Source organism: Felis catus, chromosome B1 (genome assembly GCF_018350175.1).
Source record: "Felis catus isolate Fca126 chromosome B1, F.catus_Fca126_mat1.0, whole genome shotgun sequence".
NCBI lineage: Eukaryota > Metazoa > Chordata > Mammalia > Carnivora > Felidae > Felis > Felis catus.
In genome coordinates, this window is record NC_058371.1 from 1,519,264 (window position 1) to 1,532,714 (window position 13,451).

Sequence of the window (13,451 nt, forward strand, 5' to 3'; positions counted from 1 at the left end):
GTGTTTGGAGTCACGATGTATCCACATTTGAGATGACTCAGCAGCCACACCACAGTGTAGGGCATCTCCTTTGTGAGTGGACCTCAACGGGAAGGTGTTTTCCCCAGATTCTCCTTCCAGAGATTTGCTAAGCCAACACTTTGAAGACCTAAGAGCACATCTTGATGACCGATTTCGTTTGCTTCAAGTCATCTGTTGAACAGATAGCTGCACGCATACTCACGTGACTTTGCGGGGCAAAAATCTTCTAGCCCAGTGTGCATGTCCTGAAGCTGTGCTGTCTGGGGCAGGGTCCAGTAACCGAGCTGACAGCACAGAGCCCAACAAGGGGCTTGAACTCAGGCACCTTGAGATCATGACCTGAGCCGAAGTCAGATGCTTAACCGACTGAGGCACTCAGGCGCCCTAAGAAGTTAGGTCACTTAAAAGTGGCTAGTGGCTGTGCTGTTGGACGCAGCAGGCTGGCACGCAGCCTTTCCCATGTGGCCGCCCGAGAGGGAAGCCAGGAGTCTGCGAACGCAGGTGTGGTGGGCACGCCCCCCCCCCCCACCTGCCAGGGTCAGCCCCGCAGCCGCTGCCCTCTCCTCCCTGCTAACCGCCGTTTACACCCAGGGCTCTGGGCAGTCCCTTTTGAAAGGGTTTCCAAATGAGGTTAACTCAACCCCAAATGTATCTGGGAAAGTACATTTTTACACGCCTCGTTTATTCACCTCTAAGCAGGAAGAGCACGTCCGCCCGAGGCAGTCTCCATCAGGCCTCACTACTTGCATTTAATGGAATTTTACTGAAATTATGTGCATGGCTCCTTCCGTATTAAATCAGGTGGTTAGCCTCTTCTGCGTGGCACAGAGGCCTGTGCTGGCACAGTGCACTCGGGAGGGGAGGCACTTCAGGGCAGCCTCCTTCCCCGGCCCCCCGCGTCTGGGGGTGACTCTCACCAACTCACCTGATCTCTGGGACGTGAGCAAAACCCAACTAACCGGGTGATTGGATTAGAAAACATATATAGTGACCTCTCTCCCTATACTTAGGAAGCCACTTGAACAACAACCACAGATTTTCAGAGTGTTATGCACGTGGTGAAAGAAATCCATGACAGACTTTTAAACACAAAAGGACATCATGCCTGAACTCAATTTTTTAAAAGAATAGAGTAGTCAGGTCTTCAGATACCTTAAGATACTAAGTTAAGTAATCATTTCATTTTTATTTCAAAATTCTTACTTGGTCACTTATATTTAAATAAATCTTCTGCGGTTGTTTGGAAACCTTTCTCTGTTGGCAGAGAATTCAGCAGAATTGTATTGCTAAATTAAATTTTGAGTTTTCAGTTGTATTTAAGGTTTGCCTGGCATACATATAGAAAATGATAGGTAACAATGCCCATAATTAATAATTATTAGCTCCGGTGAGTATATTCTAATTGTGTATTCCCACACACAGAACAGAGTCAATTATTATCCCCAGACTATCCAGCTGAATAATTGAATGTTTTTCTTGAGTGGCTAAGATTGTTTCTTTAATTATTTATTGTAATTCTTGACAGTAAAGTAACATGATCGGATGATCATTTTAAATCTTCGACGATATTTCCAAGCTTCTAATTCTCACTGCGACACACCATTTAGGACACACGGTTCTAGCCCACAAGATCGTAGGTACCAACAAATCTTTGTCACTACAGCAGATCGATGTAGCAATGAAAACACTAATTTACTTCCGTTTTTAAAAAATTCTGTCTCAATATTACTTTACCTAACATATTGTATGTACTGCAGTTTTATTTACCAAAAGCTCACGACTGATAGGTAATTTTTAACTTTTAAAATTAAAAAGCATTCAATTAACCAGGAATATAAAAGCAACTTATTGTTCTGAATACTAAACTTCCCATTCAGGACCCTCTTGGGGAACACGCATATGGGTATAGAACCACTGGGAGAGGCTGTAGGGACTTTGAAAATGCACACGAAAGGCCTATCTTATGCCTTAAAATGCAAATCTCATTGACTTCCGTACTAACATGTGATAATAAGTCTGATATCTGGGTGCCTGCAAGTTTTTATGTGTATTTCTAAATCTGTTTCCTCATATGATATTAATTTATACGGTATTTGTTATTCTCAAAACATTAAGTACCATTTATTTCTGTTAAGTCTGTGTTGGGTTTCTCATGGGGCCCTTAGAAAGGAATCACGTGGACAAGTATAAGTATTTTCAGGGGCTTAACAATGTCCCACCAGCACACGTGTCTCTTCTGCGTGGGGGTGTGGGTTCCTCAGATCCTGAATTATTCCCCCAGAACCTTCCCCGGGCCCTCCGGTAACCATCCTAGATGTCCTGAGGGAAGTGATGTTCTGGCGGGAGTCACCATGGGCGCTTTCGCGGAGCAGGTCCCAGAGGATGGCAGACGCCCCCCTCGCTATGGCTGCTCACAAACTCCAGCAGCGAGGCCGCGGGGATCCACTGACTATCTGTGGGGCTGAGAGCTGCCAACCCGTTCCCACTTCCTAGGACTTCAGGAAGATTAAACACAGTGATCCACATCAAAAATAATAATACTGTGTAGGCTTAGTAAAAGTTTATCAAATGTGAGCTATTTCCACAAAAACTTTGTACAAACAAATCTTTTCATATGCGTTCAAGGATTTTTTTTTTTTTCCTATTCACATTCAAGCAGCAAAGAACGCTGTGGTCTGAGCTGGCTGGGCTTGGGTCTCTGGGCCGGCAGTGGCACCTGCTGTCCCAGCCCTGTGACCGCAAATCACGTGCCAGCAGAGTGACAGCATCGTCTCCCTCTATCCAGATGGCCGGTCGGTGCTGAGACGGGACAGTCATTAAACACCACTGTTACTCAGCTAGACCAGGGAGCGAAACTTCCCCGTGCTCAGTTCTGAATAGGAGGCCACACCTTCGTGCTCTGCCAGAAGGGTGACTGGCCGGAGGGCAGAAACAACTTTGCGTGGCTGTGCTCCCACGCTACTGTGATGTGGACGCTCTAACGTTCTCGGCGTCCCCTCCAAACTTCCCGTGAACCACGGAAATCTCTCATTAGGCGATGAAGGAAATACAAGAGGCCTTCTTCCCAAAAATAGTTTTCACTGATTCCCATCACTTGAAGAATTGAGAGATAATTACAATTAATTTCCTCTGTCTGGGTCTTAATCCCATTAGTTAACAGTCCCTCCAAACAATCTGCATCACAGAGTGGGAAGACAATCTACAATGTCTTTCGATGCCAAATGTATTTTTTTTCCGAAAATTTGGAACTGACTAAGTTAAGAGGAAATTCTCGCTGAAACAATGAATGATGCTCCCAGTCCCCTTTGCGACGGGCAAGGGTGCCAGTGGGCTTCCGTGCACTGTGGAGGAATAAAATCAGATCAAGCCGTGAGAAATCAGACAGCTCTGTACGTGGTCCGAGAAAGAAAAAAGGCTCATTACCGCCAGTAACTGGAGGGGGACTTCTCTCCCAGTTCTGCCACCGGCTTCCTGGCTCACCTCGGGGAAGTCATTCAACCCACTGGAACCTACCTCTGTGTTCTCATCTGGGAGATGGGAATGCAAATGCCGCCTACCTGGCGAGGTTTCCGGAAGCCTGCATGAGAAGTGAAGTGCTCAGCGTGGTGTTGCTGCAGCCCCCTCCCCCAGCTGTGGCTGGTCGCGGGCGCACACCCCCGCTCAGATCTCCTGAATATCCGTATGGACGCTTGGTAACAATCTGCAGAGAAAGCAGGGATGGCACCCAGTTCGCGGTGGCTGTTAGCAGTTGTTTCTGTCCGCTGAGCACGGACGCCACAACGGCTGCCCTTGCTGGCCGCTTTCGTCTGCATGTGCCTTCTGTGTGTTTCCATCCCCACAACAGCACAAAAGGAGACATCCTGAGTAGTCCCTTTCACAGATGAGCAGGCTGAGGCCGAGAGAATTTAACTTGTCCAAGATCACACGGTTACCCAACTGTATGTCGGAAGCAAGGAAGAGTTAGTTCAGCTCTAGTAGACCGGAACGGAAGCTAGAAACGGAATTTCCCTTTGCAGAAATCTTGGTGGGAGAGATGCCGGTGTGTCCTCGTCTATGAGTCCCAAGATTCTGTAACTGCTCGGCCACCGCGAGCTTAGGGTACCCAGCTATGAGCATCACCGGCCAGGACCGCATTACTACGTCAAGATACTAAAATACTAAAGTGTATCAAGGCAAGTGTATGAACGTTAAAGCACGTTTTTTTTCCATTTGGGGGAAGAAAGAACAGTAGGATGGCCATTTGATATTTTCTCCTGGAAATAAATAATTCGAAGAAAACTCTGACACTTAAAAAGGAACAAGATAGTATCCCTAGAAAACTAATGTAATTAGTCAATTTGTCCCCTGAGTGAGAGCCTCCAGACCACTGGGGAGGGAGAGCCACAGTAAACCGTGGAGTACCTTTTATTTATTTATTTTTTAGTATAATCTATTGTCAAATTGGCTAACATACAGCGTAGACAGTGTAGATTCCCGGGACTCGTCGCTTCCATACAACACCCAGTGCTCGTCCCAACAAGTGCCCTCCTCAGTGCCCATCACCCATTTTCCCCACCCCACCCCCGTAGGGTACCTTTTAAATGAGAGCAGTGTTATCGGTAATTCCTGACCCACTGATTCTGATTCCACTCCACATGGCTTCTAGTATCGAGCACTGAGAGTCCACGCAGGGGAACGCGCACCCTCGGGGCGCACCTGCTGTGCCTTTCCCACGTGGCCCGCTCTGTCCTTCCGCCAAGACCCCACCCAAGCCCATCTCCTCCGGAAAGCCCTCCCTGTCACCCCGGGGCCAGTCTGTCCTCAGGCTTCCGCGAGGCTCTGGTGCCGACTGTGGTCTTTTTGCCCTTCCCTTCAATTTGATGGTGAGCACGGAGGTGCCAGAGTCTTAGGCTCAAGCTCAGTGTTCACTGGAACCTTGAATCTGACGGTACGGCCGCTCAAACGATGCCTGGAATGCATGTGACCTCGGTGCCCACACAGAAGGAGCTGCAAGGTCTCTGCACCCCCTGCCCCGGCCCAGCTTTCGGGGTGTCCTTGGACCCAGCATCCATAGAACACCCCAAGCTGACTCCGTTGTTACACAATTAACTCGGTGGTCTGACAGGGAAAATGCGTGATTATCTTGGAAGCAGTTGATTTTTTTTAAGCAACAGGAAAAGCGTCAGATTGGACATACTTCCTGCAGTGTTTACTAGGAGACGAGAGCAGCCCTAACGAACACCCCGGTAGTCGGCTGTGCTGACGAGCGGAGGAACGTGAGTCTCCCAGACGCGCTCAGAATGTGACTCGCCGAAGCTGATCCAGAGCCTCTCCGGCGGCCAGCGAGCTGGCTGCGCGGTCCGCTGCTCCACACGCACCGCGCTGATGGCGCCGAACCACGCCTCCGCCACAGCGGCCGTTCAAACCGCGTGCGGGCACACGACACAGCGTGAAGACGGCGTAAACTCTGTCTGGCCACCCAGAAAAAGTCGCTCGTGCGAGCAGCCCACGGTCCTTATGCAGGCTGGGAAGAACTGCCCAGCCTTAGCCAGCATCTCAACGGAGCGTGTTGCTCACCTGCGCACCTTTACACAGAAACCCGTTCGAGAATTCGTATCACCCCCTGTAGCATCGTGAGGTGGGAAGGTGCGACGTGAGGTTTCCTGTGGTTGTGGTTGTGGACTCCGGAACTTCGTTTTTATTTACAGGCCACCCACACGGGAGGTCCAGTTGGTTTGCCAAATGGCACTCAATACGTTTGGGAGACTCATCATCTGGGGGTAGGGTTAGGGACATGTCTGAGGATGACTGTGACCATTTAGTGGCCAGGCTGGAAGTGGGTTCCAGGAGTGGCTGTGCTCCCACATCCTGGGTGGATCTTTCTGCTGTGCCTGACCCCAGGGTGTCACGGTCCCTGAGCGCCACGAGATGGACACGGCAGCAGAACGTGGCCCCGGGTGTCACGGTCCCTGAGCGCCACGAGATGGACACGGCAGCAGAACGTGGCCCCAGGGTGTCACGGTCCTTGAGCTCCACGAGATGGACACGGCAGCAGAACGTGGCCAGTTTGGGGATTTCTTGAGCACCTTCCAGCTCCTGCCAGCGTGGCGAGGACAAGTGTGCCCGTGTCACAGCCGACGTCGCCTGTTAACCGCAGTCCTGTGTTTCTCTGTTGTCCTTCATCGTCACCCCCGCTACCGCCAGGTCAGGACAGTTCTTCGGTCAGCATTTGCACCCGGGAGCCACAGCACAGACACCTGTGTGCTTTGAGTGTCACGCAGAGCCCCGGGGGCCGTGCTTACCTTCTGCCGGTCCAGTGCAGTCTGGGGACAGGGCATTACAGACAGACTGTCCTTGCAGAAGGTGGACGATGCCGGGCGGGTCAGCGTGGAAGCAATGACCCAGTGTCCGTGTTGTCACACGAAATGGTCCGTCAGCGAGCCTTCCTCACGCTCTCACCCGCTCAGTTCTCTTATTCGTGTGTATATGCCGCACTTAGTACCCTGAAACGTCAACATTATGAAGTAGTAGTAAGAGAAGCTTCGTGAGAAACCGATGTTTAACTGGGCCGCCTCAATTCCTCAAGGACAAGGAGTGCACTCTGAACCCTCATCCAGGTTGGGAAGAAGCGGGATCGCCACCACGGGCAACCAAGTAGAAGGAAATGACGAGCGCTCGCCTGATGAGCCACCCGCACGCGCGTCCCTTCGTCTCACGGACGAGCACACGAGACCCGCTGGGAAGCAGGAGATGACTTGCAGCCCCAGCACCATGGCATTCCCAGCTGGGGGGGGGGGGGGGGGCTCTTCTGGCCTCTGCCTGATACATGCCAGCAGGCCTCCCGTGCCCACCCAGTTGTGACACCATCAAGCACGTCCCTGGCAGAGAGCGGAGGCCAGGCCGCCCCAGCGGAGCGCCCTGGCTAACACACGGAAGTGTCTAACATGGGGACCTGAGAGTCCCCAAATCTGAATCCTCAGGGCACGGCCCTTGCTCACCATGCACCTGTGGTCCGTGCGGAGCACTGCCAGGCGGCTGCAGCTGAACGCGCGGTGATGGATGGAACTGAGAACAGGGCGAGGCGCCCGCCTCTGCACATCTCCGCTGCACCTCGGTTCCGCTCAGACGGATAGACAAGCACAGCCTGGCCCCTCTCCAGCCTCCCCTGGGCTGATGCATCCGTACCCCTGGTCCAGGGCCCTGTGGCTGCCAGAGTGGAGCAGCTCGCTGACACAGAACGGCACGCTCTCCCGAGGAGAGCGGGTGCCGCCGGCCTCCAGAGCGAGCTGTGATCCGTCAGAGACCGGAGCAAGCGTCAGCTGCCGAGGCCTGGTGGCCGGGCTCCCCCAGGGTCTCCCTGCAGGGGCCTTGGCCGTTAGCAGATCTGACCGGGTCCCATCTGAGCCCTGCGTCCGCCAACAGCATCAGGTAGAAAATGGACTCAGCCCCATGGAGACGTCTGCTGAGGGTGCTGTCCAGCTGCTCTGACTCTCCGTTTCCCCCCGGGCCTGGGGTCCCGCCCCGAATGCCAGTGTATTCACTAGTGTCTTCCTTTCCTGCCCACTCAGACCTCCGCCCTTTTGCCCTTGTGCTAAAAACCTGCCCCAGGACCGCTTCCTGGAGCCCTTCTCCCAAATGCTGCCCTCTGATTGCCCTGTGAGCGCAGGCACTCCTCATACCCCGTGCTCCTTGGGCGGGAGGAGTCCTGCCTGCTCTTCCCTCCCTCACGCCCCTGACTCTCAGGCCCCCTCATGCCTCCTCCTGGGTCAGCGGGGTCAGCGGGGATTTCCGACCCGACACAGCTTTGGGGATTCTGCATCTCACAGCTTAACTCCCTCCAGATGTTCAGAGTGATTTCCGGCCAAGCCTCTCTGTGCCCTGGGGCCTTGCTCCTCTCAGAACCCACTGGTGTTTCCCCTCCGTGCACCTGTACGGTACGTGTAAATTAAGTTTATCGACGGCAGAAGTTATTTTCCTCTGTGTTAACGTCTGAGAAGCACAAACATGTCCGTAGCTTGTTTTTCCATCGCCAGAAATAAGCTTCGTGAAGAAGGTGGGTCTTCCGCGGCTTTCGTTTCACTTGTTGCAGTTCACCTGTTCTGAAACCACGTAGCCCCTGGTGATGGGGGAGGGACCCCACGGTTCCCGGGACCTCAGCCATGTCTTCTCCCCAGCGACCGTGGCCATGTCCTAAAGCTATGGGATTCTTCCATAAGCTCATCCAGGCCCAGTTATGTGCCAGGCGTGGCCCCGGGCATCACAGGTACCACACGTCTCCCCGGAGCGAACAAGTTCAGAGTCTGGTAGCTACCATTCGCCCAAAGAAATGCTGCCATGGATGTAGGCCTGGGGCCAGGATGGCCGAGGCGGAGATTTCCTGGGCCTGAGAGTCAGGAGAGGCCCAGGGAAGGCCTCCCGTATGAGACACAAGATGGAAATAAAAGGAAGGAGGTGAGAGCCTGAGAGAGACAGGCGCCACGAGGGGCACCCGCAGCAATGTCTGTGGAGCATCCACGTGTGTGGTCCAGAGGACTGATGGGCTGGAGAGGGTGGTGATCACTGAGGCCAGCAACAGCCACGAGGAGGAAGGATGGGGCGCTCAGGACTCAGGAGCATGGGAGCGAAGCCAGGGGAGCAGACCAGAGTCCGTTCACAGACGTCAGTGAGGAAGCTTGCACGAGACTGGCTTGGGGCCAGGGAGGATCACTGTCCCGTCTGGAGGACAAACCCAAGGGGTGCCCTTGCGCAAGATAAGCCACAGAGAGAGTTGAGTGCTGAGTCTGAGAGAACTGGGCCGCAGACCAGAAGCTGTCCCCGTCCATAAGGGGAGCTGCAGCTCAGGGGGTGTGACTTTGGGGCCACTCGGGGGCAACAGTTGAAGCCCAGAAGGGAATGTGTCGCCGTGTTGGAGAAATAGGATGAAGTGATCCAACAGTAAATGTGAGAGGGGATATGGGGCTCAACACAGTCACAGGCTTGGGGACTTGAAAGTGGGCCTTTGCATGCTGTCCTTGGAGGCCCTTGAAGCAGTGAGGGGGGTGGGGAAGGTGCAGGTGAGGGCACGGGGAAGGTACAGGTGAGGGGGTGGGTGGGTGGGGAAGGTGCAGGTGAGGGGGGTGGAGATGGTGCAGGTGAGGGGGCGGGGAGGTGCAGCAACACAGGAGGACACGGTAAAGACAAAGGCTGGATGTGATCTCCCAAGGGGAGATGGACCCTTTCAAGTAGGCTGTTTAAGGATCAAGAACAAAAGTTTAGGTCGCGGAAGGTCAGGATGGAGAAGGGCGGGGCACGGGCTGGCTCCGGGAGGAGGCAGACACTGTGGGACAGAGGAGGGACGGGACACAGCAAAGGACCGCACACATGGGCGCAGGCCGGTCCAGGTGCCATCAGTGTGCTCACACATTTTATCCTCGAAACAAATCAGCGCGGGGGCTGCTTTATCCCCACTTGGCAGATGCGCGAGATTTTGTTGAAATTGCTGTTGCCGAATGTCCCACTGGCCGCTAGCAGGCTGCACTGGGGTCCGAACCCAGGCATCTGTCGCCGACCACCTGTTGCAGAAGCCTCTAAAGAGGGTGGCCAGGAAGCGGGGGGAGGGCCAGCCAAGGCGGGGGTACCCGCACACAGAGGGTTCCGCTGAGACTGCAGGGCGGGGCCAGAGCTGGGGGCGGGGGTGGGGGTGGGGGGGAAGGGGCTTCCTAGCAGCTCTGAGGTTGAACACCGCAGCCTGTGGGGCCAGCGGGCCCACTTCTGTGGATTTCCCCGGCAGCAGCCCCACCGTGGCCCACGGGGCCCTCGGCAGATACCTGCCCGCTGACCTGCGGTGAGTCCCATAGAGACCCTCCTGTGGATCCCTACAGACCCGAGAGGGAGCCGCACAGGGTTCGGGAGCGTGGGGCTGAGAGGCGGCTGGTGAGCGGGGAAGGAGGTAAAGTCCAGCAGAGCAAGGGCTTGGTGGCCTCTGAAGTTTAGTGGCAGGGAAGCTGTGCGAGCCAGAGAGGAAGAGAAGGAACAGGGAGGGCGGGAGAGGGCAGGCGGCTGCAGTGAGCGTCTCACAGGCAGAGACCCAAGCAGACCCACCACACGTCAGTGGGTAGGTGCAGGGGCGAGCGCCCTTGTGATTCCCTGAGATCCTATGGAGACCGAGCCCTCTGCCACCAACCTAGCCACTTCAACCACTTTGACAGCAAGGGCGGGACACTCCCGGAGGAGGATGTCCAAGCCCTCCGGGGAAGGCAGGGGTTCGGCAGAAGTGACCCCAGGACACGAGATGAGAAGGATGTCCCGGGACAGGGAACGGTGCCCAGCGGCACAGAGAAGGCACCAACAGCCTCCACCCCCGAGGCCCGCACCCTTATATTCAACACGTCAAGCAGTTTGTGTTTGAGCTCAGGAACCATACTGCGTGCGTGTCTGAATCTCCTAGAATAACGCCTCGAGTATGGTCCGTGTTCAATAATCTTCCTTTAGAGCTTGATCCACATTAGGGGGGAAATCTTTAAAATAAGAAAGGTGATTTTAGATGCTCCTCTGTGTAGACAGAGTTCAAAGCCTGTGTTTCCAAAAACTGGCTCCCTCCATCTGTTCCCTACCTTCCAGGGTCTCTTTTGATGCATTCGTTTAAAAATGTGTCCGTTTCATAAATTTTCACGTGCAGTTTTGATGCCTTTAAACTCAGATCATCCTGATGTGACAAACTCGCTTATTTTGTCATTTGCCGACTTTTATTTGGAATGACATCTGAGGTTTTATTTATTAGGAAAACCCATTAACACAGATTAAGCAGTAATTGGGGGAGAGGATAGGGAACAGGGAAGGGCATTGAAATCCTCAGGAACAGAACAGGGGAAATCCTGTGCTCCCAAGTGCCGCAGCAGGACGGTGACTCAGGACAGCTTCTGAAAATCGTAGATGAAACTTGCCCAGTCTTCTCCCTGCTGGGGGGGATGCTAAGTGCTCCCCAGGAGATGCTCCCATGCACATGTGGCCGGGCACACAGCAGCCCTCACCTGCCTATGGACCGCGTGCGTGCGTTTTTGCACTGCACCGTGGTGAAGGAGTCTGTTTCAGAAGCACTTCTGTGGGCTCTTCTTTCCACATAAAGAAGAATCATCAGGGTGCCTGGGTGGCTCAGTCAGTTGAGCGTCTGACTTCGGCTCAGGTCATGGTCTCACGGTTCGTGAGTTTGAGCCCCACGTCAGGCTCCGTGCTGACAGCTTAGAGTCTGGAGCCTGCTTCAGATTCTGTGTCTCCAGCTCTCCCTGCCCCTCCCCTGCTCATACTCTGTCTCTGTCTCTGTCTCTCAAAAATTAAACTTCTTTTTTAATTAAAAAAGGAAAATCATCAGCTGTAATGGAAAACACATTCATGTGAAAAAGGACTAGTTCGTCGTCACTTGAAAAATAAGTAACACGCTGAGCCCGGCAAAGGTGTCTAATGAGTTCAGAGACATTTAATTTAACTCCACGTCCAGATGCGTCTGTATTCTTCGGTGGACTGACTGTGGCTGGGGGTGGAGAAGCCCGATGTGAAGGACAGGGGGAGACGGGCGGCTGGTGAGGGGCACACACGCGAGCGAGGCTTGGGCCGGGGGTTGATCTGGGATCTCGGTGTCCCTTCTCCACCGACGCCTATGCTTACTCCCAGTAAGCATGTCCTTACAGGGAGCAAGCTTCTCAGATCACATTCGTGTCCGTTGGAAGAATAGAACTTGCTCATCACAAACATTCCTCAAACACAGAAGCGGAGGAGACAACAGTCAGCCACGCTTTCCCTCGGTGATGACCTGGCGAAGGTTTTCTGTGCTTCTAACCTTTTTTCCGTACACAGGTTTTCTTTGAAGTACATTCCTCCTTCATCTGGACATAATTTAGCGTGTCGTGCTTCTTAGCGGGGCGCGAAGACACGAGCATTGCCCACGATGCTCGCCATCTGTCCTGCTGAGTCAGAACTCCCTTAGTCCGGTCGCCATTGTTGCATTTTGGGGGGCTTCACCCTTTTCCTCTGTTACGAGTGTATCTGTGCGGACTCGGTGAGCACGCGGTTCCCGCCACAGTTTGCGCTACTTCTTAGGCCCCGGGTTCCGACAGGCCCGGCGGGTCGTAGGGGGGCGGACGGGGGACCCGGTTTCCGGGCGGGGGAGGGGAAGGTGCTTCTGCTGATGGGACTCTGATTTCCCTCGCAGCCGTGTCGTACGCGAATTACAAGAAGACCCCGCCGCCCGTGCCCCCGCGCACCACGTCCAAGCCCCTGATCTCGGTGACGGCGCAGAGTAGCACGGAGTCCACCCAGGACGCCTACCAGGACAGCCGCGCCCAGAGGGCGTCCCCGTGGCCCCAGGATGGCCGCGGCCTCTACAACTCCACGGACAGTCTGGACAGCAACAAGGCCATGAGCCTCGCCCTGGAGACGGCCGCGGCCCAGCGCCTCGCTGCCGAGGGCCAGAGCGGCTCCACGCGGACCAGCGACAAGGCCGTCCTGGTGTCCAAGGCGGAGGACTTCCTCAAGAGCCGGCGCTCCTCCATCGGGATCCAGGTAGACTCTCTCTGCCGCCTGCTCAGTGGGCTCTGCGAATAGCGTAGGCTAACACATGGCGCCCGGCCGCCCTGGGGCCCTGGCGGGGAGCGCGGCCTCTGAGGGCCGCCGACGCGAGAGCCGGGCCCAGCTCGTCCGCAGCCTGCAAGTCTGCAGCCAGGCGGCCCCCCCTGGGGGGCAGCTGGGGCCCCCGCCTCACACCCGCCCCTGCTACCCTGGGCCCCCCACCCCCCAGGGCAATTTCTAGGGGCCACCGGCCGCTTAGAGAGTGTGCAGACAGCTCATTTTGATGCTGCGGAAGGATGGTATTTTTGGTGGACCCTGGTATTTTGAAAGCCTTTCAGTCTTTTGGCCAAACGCTTAAAAGGGGGGAAAGGGCATTGGGAATAAAACGGTAAAAGGAAGAAAGACTGAGGCGAGCCCACAGCTGCTCAGGTCATGGCCCCCAGAAGGCGCTTGTGCGCCGGCCGTGGGGCGCTCTGGGCCTGTAGTGGGGGAGGCAAAGCCAGGCCCGTAGTTTCAGACCACCGAGGGATCACGGCACCCCGAGGCCCCAATTCCCACCCGAGATCCCGACGCGCTGCCTGCACAGGGTGTCGCGGTCTCCGGGCAGGGGGCGGGAGGCACGTGGTGAGGACCCAGGAGCCCCCTTTCAGTCAGGGGCACGGGTCACCCTCACGCCGACCCTGTCTTGCCTCGGCGACTCTCCCCACAAGATTCTGCCGCACGGCGAGGCTCTACAAGCGCGGTTCGCCTCCATTCAGCCTGTGTGCAGCCGGAAGTTGTAAAATCAGGACTTCCTGGCCGCCAGGGAGAGGGTGAACGGAGCCCCGACCGGGGGCCACGCGTGCCAGGCACTGGCATGAGGGGGCACGACGTGTCGGGCATCCCGGGGACACGGGAGAGCAGGCTGGGGA

The 13,451-nt window shown here is 55.2% G+C and overlaps 1 protein-coding gene across 1 annotated transcript in view; it reads left to right on the top strand.

The window, feature by feature from the left end:
- DLGAP2 (DLG associated protein 2) overlaps positions 1 to 13,451 on the top strand; it is a 784,363-nt gene that overhangs the window by 739,368 nt on the left and 31,544 nt on the right. The window contains 1 exon segment of the mRNA XM_045055166.1: positions 12,185 to 12,534. Coding sequence (XP_044911101.1) covers positions 12,185 to 12,534 — 350 coding nt within the window.